The 18,955-nt window shown below is 38.0% G+C and overlaps 1 protein-coding gene across 2 annotated transcripts; it reads right to left on the bottom strand.

The window, feature by feature from the left end:
• Window positions 1-1,310: 1,310 nt before the first annotated feature.
• Window positions 1,311-15,820, bottom strand: LOC109078048 (protein SOGA3-like). Of its 2 annotated transcripts, none has more exons than XM_042740436.1 (7): window positions 15,710-15,820; window positions 13,173-13,853; window positions 5,848-6,072; window positions 5,496-5,654; window positions 5,106-5,174; window positions 2,610-3,797; window positions 1,311-1,425 (listed from the first exon to the last, which is right to left on the bottom strand). In XM_042740436.1, the coding sequence occupies exons 2-7, from the start codon at window positions 13,818-13,820 to the stop codon at window positions 1,336-1,338; spliced, it is 2,379 nt and encodes a 792-aa protein (XP_042596370.1). In that variant the 5' UTR covers window positions 13,821-13,853; window positions 15,710-15,820; the 3' UTR covers window positions 1,311-1,335. The 2 variants fall into 2 exon arrangements, with proteins under 2 accessions (XP_042596370.1, XP_042596369.1); XM_042740435.1 differs by lacking the exon at window positions 1,311-1,425 and adding an exon at window positions 1,498-1,636.
• Window positions 15,821-18,955: the final 3,135 nt, after the last annotated feature.

The raw sequence follows: 18,955 nt of genomic DNA, 5'->3' as shown, positions 1-18,955 counted from the left end.
GACTGTCTGCTTAATATCACTTTATTTTGTTGCATCCACAACATACAACATACTGACTATGAGAAACTTTGCAAGTATATCTCAACTTATTCTACTAACCCTAAACCTAACAGTCTACTCACAGTTAGCAGACATGTAGTTGAAAAGTTACTTAGTAGAATACTAAGAATATGGTATGCATCCATATTTTAGTTAAATATATATTTTTTTAAACGGCAATATTACACTCCATGTTCAATATATTTTTACATTTATTTCTAATCAGAATTAACAAGTAGCATTTTAGCCAAGTTCATCAACATACGGTGGCGATCGACTTTGCTTTATTTTAAAATGTGGCCTACATTCCCGGTTTCAGATGTTTAGAAAAAAAAAAGTTAAATAAATATAAATAAAATGTGTAAATATGAATAAATATGAAGTATGTCATTTCTGCACCACTGGTGCCACCGAACAGGATTGTAAGTAAAATCAAATAGCTTTCCAAATACAATTATACTCCTCCACCAACCAGTCCCGTCAGATTAGAGTCGCTCAAAACAAATTGGGGAATTTTCATAGCAACGCGTGCAAATATGATAACTCTCCAGAAGATTAGACTATGAATGGCTTACTTATCGCCCTGATTAGGTCACACTAACAAAGTTACATTTCAAAGGTTAGGTCAGGTAGAAGAGATCCTAAAAATAAAAACTGCACATATCCGCTTTTAGAGTGTATTTTACACTTTTCACTAGATTTGTACAGTTTAAAATACTTATGCGCTCCATTCACTCGTGTCATACTGACAATAACTATGAGAATCAGAACAAACATCTCAACAAAAACAGTCAAAAAGCCACATTTTGGAGTAGTGCACAAACCAGTGTTATAAAAGAAGAAAATAAAACAGCTGCCAGTATTCACAGTTTTCAGTGTAAAGCAGATCATCAACCTTTAAAACTAAATGTTATATATACACACCACACATTCTTTATTTTGAAAGTGCAGTCTTCATAATGAAGGTTTTAAATGGGTTTTACATCCTGATTTTTAAATCTCCAAATAACCACATGGCCAACTGGGTTCTTGAATGAACAAGGAGAATATAAATAAGATAACATTCAGCAGAAATCAATGACTTATTATTTTTTCTTTAATGTACAATGCACATATTGTATTATTGTTTGCAAAACATGTTTTACAGTCAATAAAAAGAAGTTTTCATGTTCTGTATAAATATTCAAATAATTCGGACTTAATGCAAAAGCATAATATAAACTATATTAATTGTTACACGCTAATGAAATACACACAAATACTCACCAAATGTATGCAATCAGTGAAGCGCAGCCGTCATCGCTGTTTTTGAACGGAAGCTCGTGTTTGATTGTGTGACTGTATTCTGTGCCTGAAACGATGATCACTTCCTGTACCTTTCGTAACCTTAATGACATGTCCAAAATCAATATGATAAATTAAGAAAGCAGAAAAAAAGAAAAGGAGGAAATCAACAAAACTGTAAGTGTAAATTAAAAATGAACGTTTACAGAACAAAGAAAAGAGTGAAAAGAAAGACTAGTTTGAAAATAGTGGCATATGATAAAGATGAAAATAAGACGAGGATGAGAATAAGCAAAATAATAGGTTGAAACATCTGGGTTGATATCAGAATGGAGGAGTGAATATAAGAGAGAAAGGAACAATTAGTCTAAAGAGAAGCAGAACAGTGAAATATTCATTACATTTGTTCAAGATTAGAAAATATCAAATTTATCCAAGCAACAAACCATAAGATATTAAAGGAAAAGTCCATATTTACTCACGCTTGCTCCAAACCCATATGCTGTTTTGGTAACACTTTAGTTTAGGGACCAATTCTCACTATTAACTAGTCACTTATTAGCATGCATATTGCTAGCATATTGGCTGTTTATTAGAAATTATAAAGCACATAGTAATACTTTATTCTGCATGACCATAATCTGGATCCCTTTATCCTAACCTAACCCTCACTAACTATTAATAAATATCAAATTAGAATCTCACTGAGGCAAACATCATAGTTTATTGTGAGAATGGGTTCCCAAACTAAAGATTAACCGCTGGTTTTATTTTATTTATTTTTATTTTAAGAGTTAATAAATGTTTATACAGTCGTTCCAAGCCTTCTGAAGTCATACAATGGCCTATCTGACAAACAGACCAAAACGGAAGCCATTGTTTTCTAAAAATTCTCTATTCTCCACCATAGCTGTCCAATCAAAATGCCATGTTCAATATCAATGACATCCGCAAACATCATGCAATTTGCAAACAATATCCCTGAGGTCAAACCTGATGCTATATTTCATTTCATGGCCGAATGCAAAGATTTGCAGTGAATATGAACTACTTAAATTCAGTCTGTTCACAAAATTACTTAAAAATGAATATGAATACTCAAGTTACTCATTTTTAGTGTAATTGTAATGCGATGAAAACAAACCTTTAGTATTATTCTTAAAAATATCTCCTTTATTGAAAAAAAAAAGCCATTTAGGGCCACAATGAGAATTGTTAAATAAAGACTGAATGTTCATTTCAGGTCAACTATTTCTTGGGTAAGTCTTGCGTTTATTTGCACTTACTGACAGAGGCTCTTCAGTTTCTCGGTCTTCTGGTTTCGGGACTTCCAGGCGGTCGATGAAGTTCTGCAGCTCCTTCCTGAAGGCTTTCATCTGAGCATTGATGCGGTAAAGCAGCTCGTGCTCTCGTATCCGACCGCCCTCGTCATCGTCATCCATTCTTCCGAACAGCTCTCCGTTGGTGGCGTAGACACGAGCCTCTGCGATGATGGTGCTGGTATCAGCGATGAGTCTGTCGATGGTCCTGCTCAATCTCTCCGCCTCCATGCGGATATCGATCATCTGCTGGCGGTCTTTGAAACCTCTGGATAAAAACCGTCCCTCTGGGGTGTAAAGCGTGCGAGTGGGAGTCAGGCACCGGATGTTGAGGACTTCATCGGAGTCGCTTTCTCCGCCGACGGGACCTTCACGTTTGCGATGCGGCGTAAGCCGAGAGCAGTCGTCGTCACTTTCCCTGCGGCCGCAGTCGCTCTCTGCGTCGCTGTCTCTCGGGCTGCTGCGGATGCCGAGATGAGACGCCAGATCGTATCGCTGCATGTTGGACAGCAGCACACGGTTTTCATACTGCAGCTGCATCACTTTCCCGCTCAGTTCGTTGATCTGCAGCCTAGCGGCTTTCAGCTCTTCCTGCAGCGCTTCAGATTTCGCTCCATCTACCGCTCCGCTGCTAAAGCGCGATCCCTCGTGTGACCCGGCCTTGAATTTGAGCTTGTTGAGCTCGTTGGTCATCTTCTTATTCTGCTCTTCCACGTCAGCCAAATTGCGGCGCAGAAGCTCAGCCTCGTCCTCCACTAACTGCAGCTGCTGCCGGAGTTCGGACAGTGCCTCGCTCTGCTCTCTGGACGAGGGGTCCACCGTTCCTCCAGACAGCTCATCCCCGCGCATGTTGTCCAGCTCCGCCTTCAGCCCACGGTTTTCCACTTCCAGCTCCACGATTTTGCGGCCTAATATATTGGCTTCTTCTTCCACCAGCCGCAGACGCAGCTTCAGCTCGGACTCTCTGGTGGTTGGAGGACCTCCAGCCTCACCTTTAGGGAGAGGACTGTCTACATCACCGTAAAAGGAGCGGTACTTCTGCAGCTCCTGCTCTAAACGGTCCTTCTCTTTGTCTATCTTAGCCATCTTCTTCCGCATTAAGATAGCCTCCTCTTTGATGAAGGCCAACTGGCATTTCAGATCCTCATTTTCCTCCTATGGAAGAAAACATGGTTTTGAAATGGTGTTTAATTTACTTTCAAGCAACCAAAGTGTTGAAGCAAACCAAAGAGTGCTATGCTCATTTACAATTACGCATTTGCTGCCAAGTCTGCGGTTTTCCTGCAGAACTGGGCTACTTTAACACTGTTGCTGCGGGTTGTTTTTCTTGTCAGTGGGTTTAAGCGACCCCAATAACGTGATATTTAGCCCCTAAAATGTGAATTTTACCCCACCTCGAAACACGATTGAGCTAGTTTTGGGCTAGGTTTGAGTAGCAATTGGACAGGTTTTGTTATAAAAATCTGGCAACCCTGCTTACACTGCATCCAAGGTCAGCATTGCCAGATTGGGAGGATTTCCACCCAAATGGGCCGTTTTGAATTTGATTGTGCTGGTCAAAATTGCTTTGGTTGGGTGGACAAAATTTGGGGTTACATAATACGATTACTTTTCCAAGTAACCAATAAAGTAACGCATTACTTTTAAAGTTACTTCTTCAAATAAGTAAGGCCAGTTACTTTGTTTTCCAGTTAATTCAGTGACAGCTCTCCTGTCCCCATGTTGAGAGGAATTGGGAGTAAGAGGCAGAGACACCCACTTCACAAAGAAACACAAAAATAACACAATCAATTAAAAAGGGCCTTTACAGATGCCAAAAATATAACTTTTTTTTTTTTTTTTTATGCATTACTTTCCATTAAAGTAACTAAATTACGCAAATAGTTACTTTTTAATGGAGTAACGCAATATTGTAAAGCATTACTTTTAAAAGTAACTTCACCCAAACAGTGGTTTTAAAATTTACACTAACGAACCGACTATGCTAAAGTGGCATAAATATAAGTTGTACTACAAAGTGGAGAGTGAACCCAACTTTTGTTCTGTTTGAAGTTAAAGCGCAACATGAAGGTAAGACTATTATTATTGTTGTTGTTAATTTTTTTTAAACACAAATGAGACACATATTCAGCACTTTTGGTGTGTGCATGACCCAAAAAGTTAGCTTGTTGCACTAATTATGTTGCTTATTCCAATCACTTATACTGAGCTTTTTTGTCTTCATTTGATTTGGCTTGATTTTGCTGTTGAAAACGATGCAGGTGTGTTTAGAAGAGTTAAGGTCTGTGAACGCTTTGGGCTGGAAATGGTCAACCTAGTGTGTCAACACTGTTCAAGGTACACACATGTTGTCAGTCCTTGCGTTCCCTGGGAATCAAACCCATGACCTCGGCGTGGCTACAGCACCGTGCTCTACTGTTTGAGCTACAGAAAGGCTCTGGATGCAAACAGCATTGCTCTTACCTCTGATGGTGTTTGTGGAGTCCTCTTCTCTGATTTCTGTGCATCTTTTCCTCTTCGTTTCAGAGAGAGCTGACAGAAATATGATTGCATGTTCAGAATTTGCAATATACTGGAAATACAAACGATGGAACTTCATTATTTATTCAGAAAGTGTCTGTATCCTCAAAACAAATGATGCTTGATGTGTCTGTGCATATGTTAAATGAGTATACAGAGAAGTTTTTTTGAAGTTGTAAATAAAACAAAGAAAATACTATGTCAGTCTTTCTGCTAAAAGATGTCATAATTCAGTAATCAGTATTTGTAATTTTAATGTGAAAATTGTTTAAAAAGGCTCATTCAATACCATTTTTCTCACAGTGCACTGAAAGTTTTTCGAGATGCTCTCACCTCTTTGGTCTTTTCCAGCTCATTTTGTAAAGCCTGTTTGGTCACCTCCACTTCAATCAGCTGTTGCCTCAGTCTTTCATTCTCTTCTTCTGTTTTCGTTCGTTTCTCCTCCACATTCTCCAGTTCATTGTGCAGACGCACAGACACATCCTTGGCCACCTGGCAGAGGAATGAACATTACAGAGATGTTGTAGTCTGTTTACTGTCACTGTCTCATTCATTCTTGTTTTGTGATTGTGGTTTTTAGACTTTTTTGACACTAATTTGTACAGTCTAGCATCAAAGTGTCATATCTGACCTGTGCATTATTTGTTTACATGCATTATAGTTTGCCTTAAGGATTTGACTCTACCTTTAGGTCTTGCTCCAGGTATCTCAGGAGTTCCTCGTCAAATTCACCGGTTTCTGCGTATCGCATTCTCTTCCTCTCTGCCTTTCGCAGGCGATACTGAAGGATCCTGCAGTTCTTATTGGCTCTCTCCAGCTCACGCCGCATGTCCTGCAGCTGACAGGCGTCTTCCTCGTAGAACGTGTCCCTCATTTCATCCATCTCTGCTCGCATTTCTTCAATTTCATGCTAATAAATCACAAGTTCACGTCAGTCAGGTTTGCTTACAAAAATATGCATAACTATATTTAATACGTATAATGTTATGTTGGTCAGTGACAAATAATGGTGGAACATTTAAAAATCTAGTTAAATTGCCAATGTTTGCAGTGTTCCTGCATGGCTTTGACCAACAGATGTCACTAGCGTGCTGTCACTCTTGCATTGTGCCTATTTATAAGCCTATTAGCATAAAAACAATGAACTATAAGCCTGTGATTAAAATATAAACACTGCAGTCATCAATAAAAATCAATGAAATAAAAAGCTTTCGCCCATTTCAAGCACCGACTTTCAGAAGCAACCTGTTTAACAGGAAATACGTTTCTTCTCTCTCCTTTTTTTTTTTTCTTCATGATATATGGGCTACCATAGGTGGAGCGTGTGTAAGGCTGGGCAAGCGTCTGGAAGTTAAATGCTTAGTCAGGAGGCCAATTACACAGCAGCCTTTATGGTTACAGAACCATAGGTTACAGGGGAAACAAACACTTTGTCCATTGTTAGATGCTAGTTTAATGATGCTATGGCGTGACATGGCGTACGTAAAAATGTATGTAAGCCAAGATTTAAAAAAAAGCTTTAAAAGTATTATGTATAAGCTAACATTTTGTGACACCAGGGGCATAGCCATCATTTCAGAAGTGACAGAAATTTCAAATACAATAATGTATGTATGTATTATTGTAATTATTATTTTACATTTTTTTTTACAAGGAATTATTTTTCTTATCTATTACTTTGAATTTGCTATAAGAAATCAAATACACTGCTGGACAATAATCAATCATTTGTAATCTATAATTGTTTCCTAATGGCAATTTTATGATTGTATATATCAATTAGCACGGCATCATTCATAAATTTTATTTAATTATTGTGTTTTTTTCTTAACGTTTCATCAGTTCATTCTGCTTTTTATTCAGCTTAGCTGCAGATATCTGGCTCGTCTAAGATCACTGCAAAAACATCTTTATCTCATTTTCATAAAATAAAATGCTATAGTATTTAACTTTTCCTCTCCATCAGTGAATGATGATTCTGGAAGAAAATGCGCCTGATGTCTGTTTCTATAACAACGAATGCTACTTTCATGCATGCATTGTTAAAACACATTTATCATTCAATGGAACTGTGCGTATGCTTTAAACATATTTTTGCTCCGTCCATGCAATAAATGCGCAGCCTTCGATTACTCGGGTAATTACATCAATGAAGCCTTTCTTTTCACTGTTCAAGGTCTCCATTAATTCATGCTTGTAGTAATTTAATGTGTATATATTTTGAAAGCATTGAATTCATTAGATTCTTAGCGTTTTAAATCGATTACTGAAATCGGCGATTCACAATTCAAAAATCATGTTTCAAGATCAATGCATCGATAAAACGAGTGAATCGTTACATCCCTACTGTTTGAATAACCGTGAAAATGAAAGCTTTATAATTAGTAACTTACAATGTTTTAATTAAATTATATCACATTATATACAAATTCAGTCGTATTAAAACTATTTTGAGACATGACGCCCATATCTGGTATTTATAGAAGCCTTTTTACACCACTGTCACTGAATTAAAAAAGTCATTGGACAGATTAGTCAGGATTATCTGAGATATAAACTCACGATTGTGATTGTCATTGATATGATCGAAACGGTTTCAAAATGGCACCGAAGAAGTTAAGTGATGTGGCTGAGGAAATTGATGACTCTAAAGTTACGTTGGACTTCCTCAAAACACAGCTCACGGAGGTGAAGGAGCAACAGATCCGTATTTTGGATTTGGTGAAGGAGGTCCGGTCTCTTTGCATCCAGAATACGGAGAAGGACACGAAAAAGCTCAAAGAAACAAATGTTTATATCAATGAGCACCTCACAGAGTACAATGCAGACATCGCAAAGAAAGCCAGGTACTTGAGAAAAATGAAGAAAATACAACATACATGGATTGCCAACTGTAAAGTGTTTATAAAATTAAATGGAAGCCCAGAAGATGCGAAGGTATTGGTGGTGAGGAGTATGGAAGAATTGACTGAGTATGAGTAATCAAGGTTGTCAGGCTACTGGAATACGAGGTAAGCCGACGGACACACATACTCAAATAAGACATTCATCTGAAGCAGAAGATATAACCAGTTGGGAGTTGCAAATATTTGAATATACTGATTACATAAGTTTCGATATGGAACATGATATTGATCCGGACAAGAATTTTTTTACTTGTGCAAACAAAAACTGTGGCTACTATACAGATGAAATGCACAATCAAATCAATAAAGATGGTAGACTCTCCGTCATACACTCATCTGAAAGGATTATTAGGAACACCTGTTCAATTTCTCATTAATGCAATTATCTAATCAACCAATCACATGGCAGTTGCTTCAATGCATTTAGGGGTGTGGTCCTGGTCAAGACAATCTCCTGAACTCCAAACTGAATGTCAGAATGGGAAAGAAAGGTGATTTAAGCAATTTTGAGCGTGGCATGGTTGTTGGTGCCAGACGGGCCGGTCTGAGTATTTCACAATCTGCTCAGTTTCTGGGATTTTCACGCACAACCATTTCTAGGGTTTACAAAGAATGGTGTGAAAAGGGAAAACATCCAGTATGCGGCAGTCCTGTGGGCGAAAATGCCTTGTTGATGCTAGAGGTCAGAGGACAATGGGCCGACTGATTCAAGCTGATAGAAGAGCAACTTTGACTGAAATAACCACTCGTTACAACCGAGGTATGCAGCAAAGCATTTGTGAAGCCACAACACGCACAACCTTGAGGCGGATGGGCTACAACAGCAGAAGACCCCACCGGGTACCACTCATCTCCACTACAAATAGGAAAAAAGAGGCTATAATTTGCACGAGCTCACCAAAATTGGACAGTTGAAGACTGGAAAAATGTTGCCTGGTCTGATGAGTCTCGATTTCTGTTAAGACATTCAGATGGTAGAGTCAGAATTTGGCGTAAACAGAATGAGAACATGGATCCATCATGCCTTGTTACCACTGTGCAGGCTGATGGTGGTGGTGTAATGGTCTGGGGGATGTTTTCTTGGCACACTTCAGGCCCCTTAGTGCCAATTGGGCATCGTTTAAATGCCACGGCCTACCTGAGCATTGTTTCTGACCATGTCCATCCCTTTATGACCACCATGTACCCATCCTCTGATGGCTACTTCCAGCAGGATAATGCACCATGTCACAAAGCTCGAATCATTTCAAATTGGTTTCTTGAACATGACAATGAGTTCACTGTACTAAAATGGCCCCCACAGTCACCAGATCTCAACCCAATAGAGTATCTTTGGGATGTGGTGGAACGGGAGCTTCGTGCCCTGGATGTGCATCCCACAAATCTCCATAAACTGCAAGATGCTATCCTATCAATATGGGCCAACGTTTCTAAAGAATGCTTTCAGCACCTTGTTGAATCAATGCCACGTAGAATTAAGGCAGTTCTGAAGGCGAAAGGGGGTCAAACACAGTATTAGAATGGTGTTCCTAATAATCCTTTAGGTGAGTGTACATATAAATAGTAGAAGTCTCTATGCAAACTTTGAAAACATTAAGAACTATTTGCATAGTTTGGCACAACCATTCAGTATAATTGCTTTATCTGAAACATGGATGCATAAGGAAAAAAAAGAAAATTTTGAGTTGGATGGATATGATTTTGTACACATGGACCGAAAGCATGAAGCAGGAGGAGGTGTTACATTATTTGTGGACACTAACTTGAGATACAGTATAATGTTGATGTGTGGAGGATATGAGTTTCATTGTTGAAAATATATTTGAATGTTTAACAATTGAGTTTCACAGAGAACATAGGAATAATGTGATTCTAAGTTGTATTTATAGAAAACCAGGCTCATGTGTTGAAAAATTTAGTGATTATATGGAGGACATGTATACCAAAAAAGCTAGTAAAACAATCATTGTTTGTGGTGACTTCAACATAGACATGCTAAATCCAAATAACCATAAATTGACAGACAATTTCATTAACACAATCTAGTGTTTGTACCCTAAAATCACTAGACCGACGAGGATAACGACCCATAGTGCCACATTAATTGATAATATTCTAACAAATGAATCTTTAGTGATGCAATAAGTGGAATATTAATAAGTGATATTAGTGATCATTTGCCTGTATTTACAGTGTTTGAGAGCGATTGTAAGCCTCATCAGGAACAATTAAGCAAATTCAAAAGATTAAGATCAGAAGAATCCTTGAATGTTTTTAAGAACGATTTATTGGTACAAAATTGGGATGGTGTATATGATAAGAGCAATGTACATGATGCCTATGATGAGTTTATGAGAATATTTAAAAAACTACATGATAAAAATTGCCCATTGAAGAAAATATGTACAAGTTCAAAGAAAAAAGGACATCCCTGGATTACAAGGGGACTGAAAAATGCAATTAAAAAGAAGAATTTGCTTTATAAGGAGAAATAAAAAAAAAGAACCAAAAAATAAGAAAAATAAATACAAAAAAAAAAAAAATAAAATTACTAATAAAACTAAAAAAGATTAAAAAAGATTGTTACAATAAATTAATGGAAAGTAAGAAATCCTGATGTGAGGGAAATGTGGAAAATATTGAATAAAGTAATAAAAAAATCTTCTGGTCAGTTAAGTTATCCTAAATATTTTAATATGGGAGACAAAGACACTTATAATATGACAGAGGTGGCAAATACTTTCAGTGCATTTTTTTTTAATATTGGGGAAAAGCTGGCTTATGGTTATTGTTTCATTGAAAGAAATGTAAATTCAATGTTCCTTTCTCCGGTAGAGAAAAATTGAGATAATTCAAATTGTTTTAAAATGTAAGAATTAAACTTCAAATGATTGTAACAATGTTGATATGGAGGTGGTAAGAAGTGTTATTGAGGCCATTTCAAAACCTCTTACCTATATTTACAATTCATCATTTCAATCCGGCACATTTCCTAATCAAATGAAAACAGCAAAATTTACATCAATTTACAAACTATAGACTGGTTTCTCTGCTTCCACAATTTTCAAAAATTCTAGAAAAACTTTTTATCACTCATCTTGACAACTTTTTGGAAAAAAAGTAATATATTAAATGAATGCCAGTATGGATTTAGAGCAAAAAGGGCAACATCACTTGCATTATTAGACTTTATGGAAGAAATAATAAGTTCAGTAGATAATAAAATGCATACTATAGGAATATTTATTGATCTATATAAGGCATTTGATACCATCAATCATGAAATTTTGTTAGGAAAATTAGAGCGATATGGGATCCGAGGAAAGGTATTACATTGGATAAAAAGTTATTTGACTCAGAGAAAGCAGTTTGTGAAACTGGGAGATTATTTTTCTGATTGTCTGGAAATTTCTTGTGGAGTCCCACAGGGGGCTGTGTTAGGCCCGAAATTGTTTCTTATTTACATTAATGATTTATATCAAGTGTCAGAAGCACTGAAATTGGTGTTCGCTGATGACACTAATATTTGTTGTTCAAGCAGTGATCTTCAGTTGCTAGTGCAGGAGATGAATAAGGAATTAGAGAAGATTAAATTATGGTTTGATACAAACAAACAAACTATCACTAAATTAAAAAAAAAAAAAAAAATTATGATGTTTGGTAATGGTTGAAATAATTTGCAAATTGAAATAAAGCTGGATGGAGTGAACACTGGAAAGGTTAATGAAATACATTTTTTAGGAGTCATAATTGACAATAAAGTGAATTGGAAACCTCACATTCGTCATGTTAGGAGTATAGCAATCATTGGTAGAGCGAGGCAAGTTTTATATCAGAAGTCTTTACGTATGCTCTATTGTTCATTAGTTTTGCCATATTTTACTTATTGTGTAGAAATGTGGGGAAACAATTATACAACAACAGTTCAGCCACTTGTCATTCTACAGAAGAGAGTTTTAAGGATCATTCATGGGGCGGGTTATAGGGAACATACCAATATATTTTTTATGGAGTCCAAATTATTAAAATGAAAGATTTGGTGGATTTACAGACTGTGCAAATTCCATATAGGGCAAAGTGTAATGATTTACCTCAAAATGTACAAAAGTTATTTACTCGGAGAGAAGGAGGGTATGTGTTGAGAGGAAAACTAAATTTCATATTACCAATGGTACACAGCAGGAAGAAAAGTGTTTCCATACAAGGGGTGAAACTGTGGAACAATTTAAATGAGAAACTTAAGGAATGTTCAAAAATAAAACAATTCAGAAAAAAGATTTAAATAAATTATTTTTGAACGTTATAAAGAAGAAGGGAAATGAGTTGGTTAAGCAAGAAATTTTGTTGCTAACAGATTGTATAAATGTACGAAGATATATGTGCTTGTGTTTTGGAAAAAAAGTGGATAATACTAAAGGAAGTAAACTAATGTATTAAGAAGTTTGAAAGAGGGGGTGGGAATAAACAAGTGTTAAACTTCATCGCACTCCTTTTCAAGCAGAGGTGAATTTTAGTTGTTTGATTATCAATTTTCTTTCAATTATTGTATTATGTTCTACATATTGTACACTTTTTATTGTATGCTTGAAATAAATTTAAAAAAAAAGAAGTGATAAAAAGTCACAATTACTGTGTATTATTTTTATTCAGTAGGTAGGCCTACCATATGTGCTTGCCTTAAAGACATGCATGTTAATAGGATTACACTAACATTAGGCAAATTTTAGCCTTGCCCTGGAGTTGTTTAACCCTTCGCCAATGCGGGCTACAATAGAAATATTTAGGGAATAAATTAAAACAGTCAGGTGTATACTGTTATCAGCATACGTTGAAGTAGATTGGTCTCTCGTCGTCTCTGAGAGGATATGCACATCAGATGCTGAAAGCTCCGTCATTCTGTTTTTACTTTCACTTTCTGCAGTTGACTGAGATTAAGACATTCACTTAGGCCTACGTGATATCCATTGGCTCGCCTTCATTGTTTAAAACAGAACGTAAGCAATTACCCCCCCGCCCCCCGTATCGAAAACATACCGAACTGTGATAACCCCTTTGTCTTATCGAACCGTGAACTTTGTGAACCATTAACACCCCTACATCCTACCTTCAGGTATTCATTCTCGTCCTCCAGTCTCTCGATCTCCTCCTGCAGCTCCAGGTTTGGTGGAGGTGAGGCCTCTGGGGGCCGGTTTGCGTCGGCGGGCGTCAGCTGCGGCTCTGTTAGCGGTGAGCTCTGCGTCTTTGCCGGCAGGCCGCTTTCTTTCTTCAGGCTCTTGTTCATGTGAAACTGTATGAGCTCAGACTGCAAGCATCCCTCCCTCCAGAAGCCCGGGCCGCAGCCTACAGCGCTCTTGGCCGTCTTGCCTCCATCGGCTCTCGCCGTCTCTCTCTTGCCCTGAGAGGATTTGGTGGAGCTCGGCTGATCGGACACCACCCCCAGGCCCGGCTCGTCGGTGGCGTAGGGCTCCTCGGAGGAGCTGCTGCGCTCCTCGATGCTCTTGCTCTTCTCCGCGCGTCTCAGAGTCGGGCTTTCGGCTCCGCTGCCGTGGACAGCTGCCGCGCCTCGGGCCGTATGCCGGTCTTTGCTGGTGACCGGAGAATTACTGCGGCTGCTCTTACCGCCGCTCTTTGACGCGCCGCCGGAGGCTTTGCCAGACGTGCTTTTAGAAGCCGCTTTGGATGGCGACTCTTTGGATCCGGCTGGCGAGGACGCACGCTGCTGCTTCATGCTGTTGTTTTCCACAGAGTCCATTCTGTCATCTGTGCGAATAATCCATCTGTGACCCTGGAGCACAAAAGCCGTTATAAGTAGCACAGGTATATTTGCAGCAATAGCCAACAACACATTGTACGGGTCAAAATTATCGATTCTTCTTTTATGGCAAAAATTATTAGGATATTAAAGGGTTAGTTCACCCAAAAATGAAGATTCTGTCATTAATTACTCACCCTCGTGTCGTTCCAAACCCGTAAGACCTTCGTTCATCTTTAGAACACAAATTAAGATATTTTTGATGAAATCCGAGAGCTTTGTGGTGCTCTTGATAGTGTCAGAAGATGGGATTTAGAGAAGAATTGTTGAATAAAGAATAAAGTTATTTTTGTTTTCTTTGTGCACAAAAAGTATCCTCATAGCTTCGTAAACTATGGTTGAACCACTGATATCGCGTGGAATATTTCATCCTTACTACGTTTCTGGGTCTGGGAACATTCCAGTTGTGTTGCAGTCTATGGAGGGTCACAGAGCTCTCGGATTTCATCAAAAATATCTTAATTTGTGTTCTGAAGATGAACAAAGGTCTTACGGGTTTGGAACGACACGAGGGTGAGTAATTAATGACAGAATCTTCATTTTTGGGTGAACTAACCCTTTAAGTAAAGATCATGTTACATGAAGATATTTTGTACATTTTCTACCGTAAATATATCAAAACGTAATTTGTGATTAGAAATATACATTGCTAAGAACTTAATTTGGACAACTTTAAAGGTGATTTTCTCAATATTTAGATTTTTTTGCACCCTCAGATTCCAGATTTTCAAATAGTTGTATCTCAGACAAATATTGTGCTCTCCTAACAAACCATACATCAATGGAGAGATTATTTATTATGTTTAATAATCAATTAAAAAATCGTGCATGCAGCTGAGAGGGAAAACGTCTCAGTATTTTAATCATTATAATGGATAGCCGCGTAACAACCAAAATGGAATTTTATTTCATTATTAACTTAAAACTGTTCTTCCAGATACAATGACCAGCATGGAGCAGGTACAGAAGAAACCAGCTATAACGGATTTCCCAGCAGTGGGCCCAACCCATCACCCAACAGCCTAATCCACTTTAATACAGACATTAATGGGGATATGTCTTTGTCTCGTATTATTTTGTTCAAAAAAGGTTTGAAGAATGTCACTGCGTCTGATTGCCCTCACGAAAATTAACCATGGTTTCACTGCAAATTAAACCAAAAAGAAAAACATGGTTACTATAATAAAACCAAAAAACATGGTTACTACACTTTTACTACAATAAAACCATGGTTAATTTAAGGTAATTTAAGGGTGATTCAGGATGATATGATGGCATCATTCAGTGATGGTGGGGCTCAGACAGGCCTAGTGTTTTTCACCTGAACATTTACAGTAAGTATGATAAAATCAAGACTATTATATCAGCTCCTCGTCTTTTTAATAAACAATTTCTTTCACTGTTCCGATTATCTTCCTATGGGCCCGATAACGAGTCATGGACGGGAAAATTAATATAAAATAAAGACATCGATCATGTGGCAGCAGATGAGATTCAAATATAAGTGAGAAGCATCATATTTTATTATATGCAGAGACAACGCAAAGCAGCGGACTCATTCATTACTGTTACATTAATTCAGTTAGCCTAAGGCTATTGTTGAAATTTTCATTTTAAGATTCCACAGCCTCGTGTCCATGTAAACAAGACTTTATTTCTGTCATTCTTACACCGGCCGGGTTTTAACGTTGTCGTCGCGGCGAGGTGTTTTCTTATAACCTTTGCAAGGTGAATGAATCTTTGAAGCCTTTCTTTGTAACCAGCCGAGCAACAGACGCGCTGACAACATGCTTAACCATCCCATAATAACAGACGAACACCAGTCTTACCTTTTAACATCTCATCTTCTCATCCTCATGATGCGGGGAAAAAATAATGGCAGCGAAGAGCGTCTAAAACCACCATGAAACCTGATCAATAGTCACACGGTGACGTCACCGCGGGGCGGGGCCTGGAGCATCAGCGGCGTTTGACGCTACAGCAGCGCGTGCTTATCTATCTATCTATCTATATGTCTGTCTATCTATCTTTCTATATGTCTGTCTGTCTAGATCCTGTTGTTTGTTCACCTTAAAAAAGTAAATGTAATGTTTTAAATAACAGGCCTAAGAAAAGGCTAATTGTATTTAGCTCAATTTCTGATAGTAAGTAATTAGATGATGTCTTAAACTTTAAGGCTGGTATTACAGACAGGGCTTAGACTAAACCAGGATTAGACCATAGTTCAGTTATTGTTTTTTTGAGATCAATCAGTGCAAGTTTCTTTCAGTTGAAACAGCTCAGACTTATATTTTAGTCTGGGATTAGGCTTAAGCCTTGTCTGTGAAACTGGGGGTATATGTATAACCTTAAATTTAAACCCAGCTGCAAAATTTTAGCTTCTGATCTACATTCATTATTAGGGTTTGGTATATAGAAAATACCACTTGTGTGTGTGTGTGTGTATGTGCAGGGTGTGCGTGCGTGTTAGTGTGCAGGTCGGGGTGGACAGACGTGACCCTCTCTGTCCAGCTGGTATCTGAATGCAGGCCCTGCAGCAGCTGGGAAATGTAAGGCAAGGTTTCTAATTGCTGCCATTAGCAGAACGCATCAGCGACGAGTCTATTCAGTGTAGTGGATGGGTGTTACACAGCTGGGAGTCTGTAATGATGAAGTGTGTAAGCATATGACAGAGAATAGTGTATTTAATTTGGGCATAAAGTCACCTATATGGACTGAAACAAACCCCAGCCTTAAAGGGATAGTGTCACTGTTTACTCACCCATGAATTTCTTTCTTCTGATGAACACAAAAGAAGATTTTTTGTTACCAAATAGTTTCTGGTCCCCATTTATTTCCATTCATTTTTTCCATACTATGAAAGTCAGTGGGGACCATCAAATGTTTGGTTACTGACATTTCTTAATATATCTTCTTCTGCGCACAGCAGACGACAGAAACTCATACAGGTTTAAAACGAACTGATGGTTAGTAAATGAGTTTTCACTGTTTTTTTTTGGAGAAGTATTGTAACTTGTCCTGCACTGTTTCTGCTACAGACATGAGCGATTCACATCAGATCACAGCAACACCCTGGGTTATGTGTCACTTCCGTTTCAATGTTTAAAAAAAACAGTAACATTGTTTTCTATATGAATATACAGTATGTTAAACTGTAATTTATTTCTGTGATGCACAGCTGTATTTTCAGCATCATTACTCCAGTCTTCAGTGTCACATGATCTTCAGAAATCATAATAATATGATCAATATCCTCACAATAAAAAATTCTGATTATTATCAGTTGAAAACAGATGTACTGCTTCATATTTTTCTGAAAACTGTGGAACATTTTATTTTTCGGGATTCTTTGATAAATAGAACGTTCAAAAGAATAGCATTTATTTGAAATAACAATCTTTTGTAACATAACTGTGTTTACTGTTGATTTCGATTAATGTGAAGCAACCTTGCTAAATGAAAATATCAATTTACTTTAATAAAATCTCACTGACCCCACAGTAGAGCATTTTTACTTTATGTCTGTATACATGTGTGTGTGTGATCTTCTTCTCTCTTTGTTTTCTGCATCCTGCAGTAGTTTGCTGGCTGAACTGAACGAGGTCTTTCTGATGGGAGGAATAAAAAACAAAGATGATCTGAGTGTCCGGCAGGCAGGAAGATGATTGCATTAGTGGGCTCCGTGGAGAATCAGAGCGAGAGCTGCAGGGAAGAGCTTCCTCAGTCACATGAGGAGCCAGCTCTGATAGAGTCCAGACGCTTGGCTTGCCTTCTAGACAGTGCTTATGTTTTGTCTGTGAAATGGGTGTTTGTTTGGAAAGGGGACATTTCCATGATTTTAAAAATTCTGTCAGACAAGAATCTTTAATTCTGTAAATCATAATAAATGTCATTGCTCTTCCTTGTTCCTCCTATATTTAGTCAGTATAGAACTGTCTCGTCACGTGTCATAATCCCTTCTTCTGACTGCAGCTGAATGAAATGTGTCACATTAAAGCATCAGACACTCGTTAGGAAGAGCAGATGGTGAATCCCATCAGTCAGAGAGCAGGTGTGTACCGTTACCATGGAAACCTTTGTCTTTGCCGTGGAGGAGGAGAGGCTGCGCTCTGATTGGTCCTCTGTGAATGAATGAGCGAGGGGGCGGAGCTCACACCGGAAACAGCAGAGGCCTCTGCGCTGCTGCGGCTGAACAGAAGAGGCCTCCTCATGGGACAAAACAACAAAAATAAAGAACTCATAGAAACACACTGATCTTTCTACTGAGAGTGTTTATGATTATCATATGTGGGTTGATAATATACATAAACTTGCTTTGAAAAGAAATGTGTTTGCATATATATATATATATATATATATATATATATATATATATATATATACACACACACACACACACACATATAGCCTATATATTATACTCTACTCACTAGACTAAGATTTCTTAAAGAGATACTCCACCCCAAAATGAAGATTTAGTCACTAATTATGTCGTTCCAAACCCGTAAAAGCTCCATTTGTCTTCGGAACACAATTTAAGATATTTTGGATGAAAACCTGGAGGCTTGTGACTGTCCCATAGACTGCCAAATAAATAACAGTGTCAAGGTCCAGGAAAGATATGAAAGTCGTCTTCAGAATACTCCATGTAACATCAGACGTGCAATCTGGGTTATATGAAGCGACGGGAACACTTTTTGTAAGCGAAGAAACCAAAAATAATGACTTTATTCAACAATTCCTTTGTCAACTGTCTCCTCTGTGTCTCTCCATATCACTGTGTGCTGCATATGCTCTTCTGAATCATCCGCGCCACAGTGCATCCTTGTGGCACGGATGATTCAGAAGAGCATATGCAGCATACGGTGATATGGACAGACACAGAAGTGTTCCCGTCGCTTCATATATTCTGATGACGACTTTAATACTTTTCTGGACCTTGACACTGTTATTTATTTGGCAGTCTATGGGACAGTAACAAGCCTCCCGGTTTTCATCCAAAATATCTTAAATTGTGTTCTGAAGACGAACAAAGCTTTTACGGGTTTGGAACGACATGGAGATAAGTGATTAAT

Source organism: Cyprinus carpio, chromosome B16 (genome assembly GCF_018340385.1).
Source record: "Cyprinus carpio isolate SPL01 chromosome B16, ASM1834038v1, whole genome shotgun sequence".
In the NCBI taxonomy this organism is placed as follows: domain Eukaryota; kingdom Metazoa; phylum Chordata; class Actinopteri; order Cypriniformes; family Cyprinidae; genus Cyprinus; species Cyprinus carpio.
The sequence above is the reverse complement of the archived record's forward strand: the minus strand, read 5'-3'. Positions and strand labels throughout refer to the sequence as shown.

Bases quoted from the DNA above. Each gene is read 5' to 3' on its own strand.
- LOC109078048 (XM_042740435.1), bottom strand. From the start codon at position 13,820: ATGGACTCTGTGGAAAACAACAGCATGAAGCAGCAGCGTGCGTCCTCG. The intron at 6,073-13,172 runs GTAGGATGTAGG...GTGATTTATTAG, and splicing joins ACGAGAATGAATACCTGAAG to CATGAAATTGAAGAAATGCG. The intron at 3,798-5,105 runs GTAAGAGCAATG...TTTCTTCCATAG, and splicing joins CTCCACAAACACCATCAGAG to GAGGAAAATGAGGATCTGAA.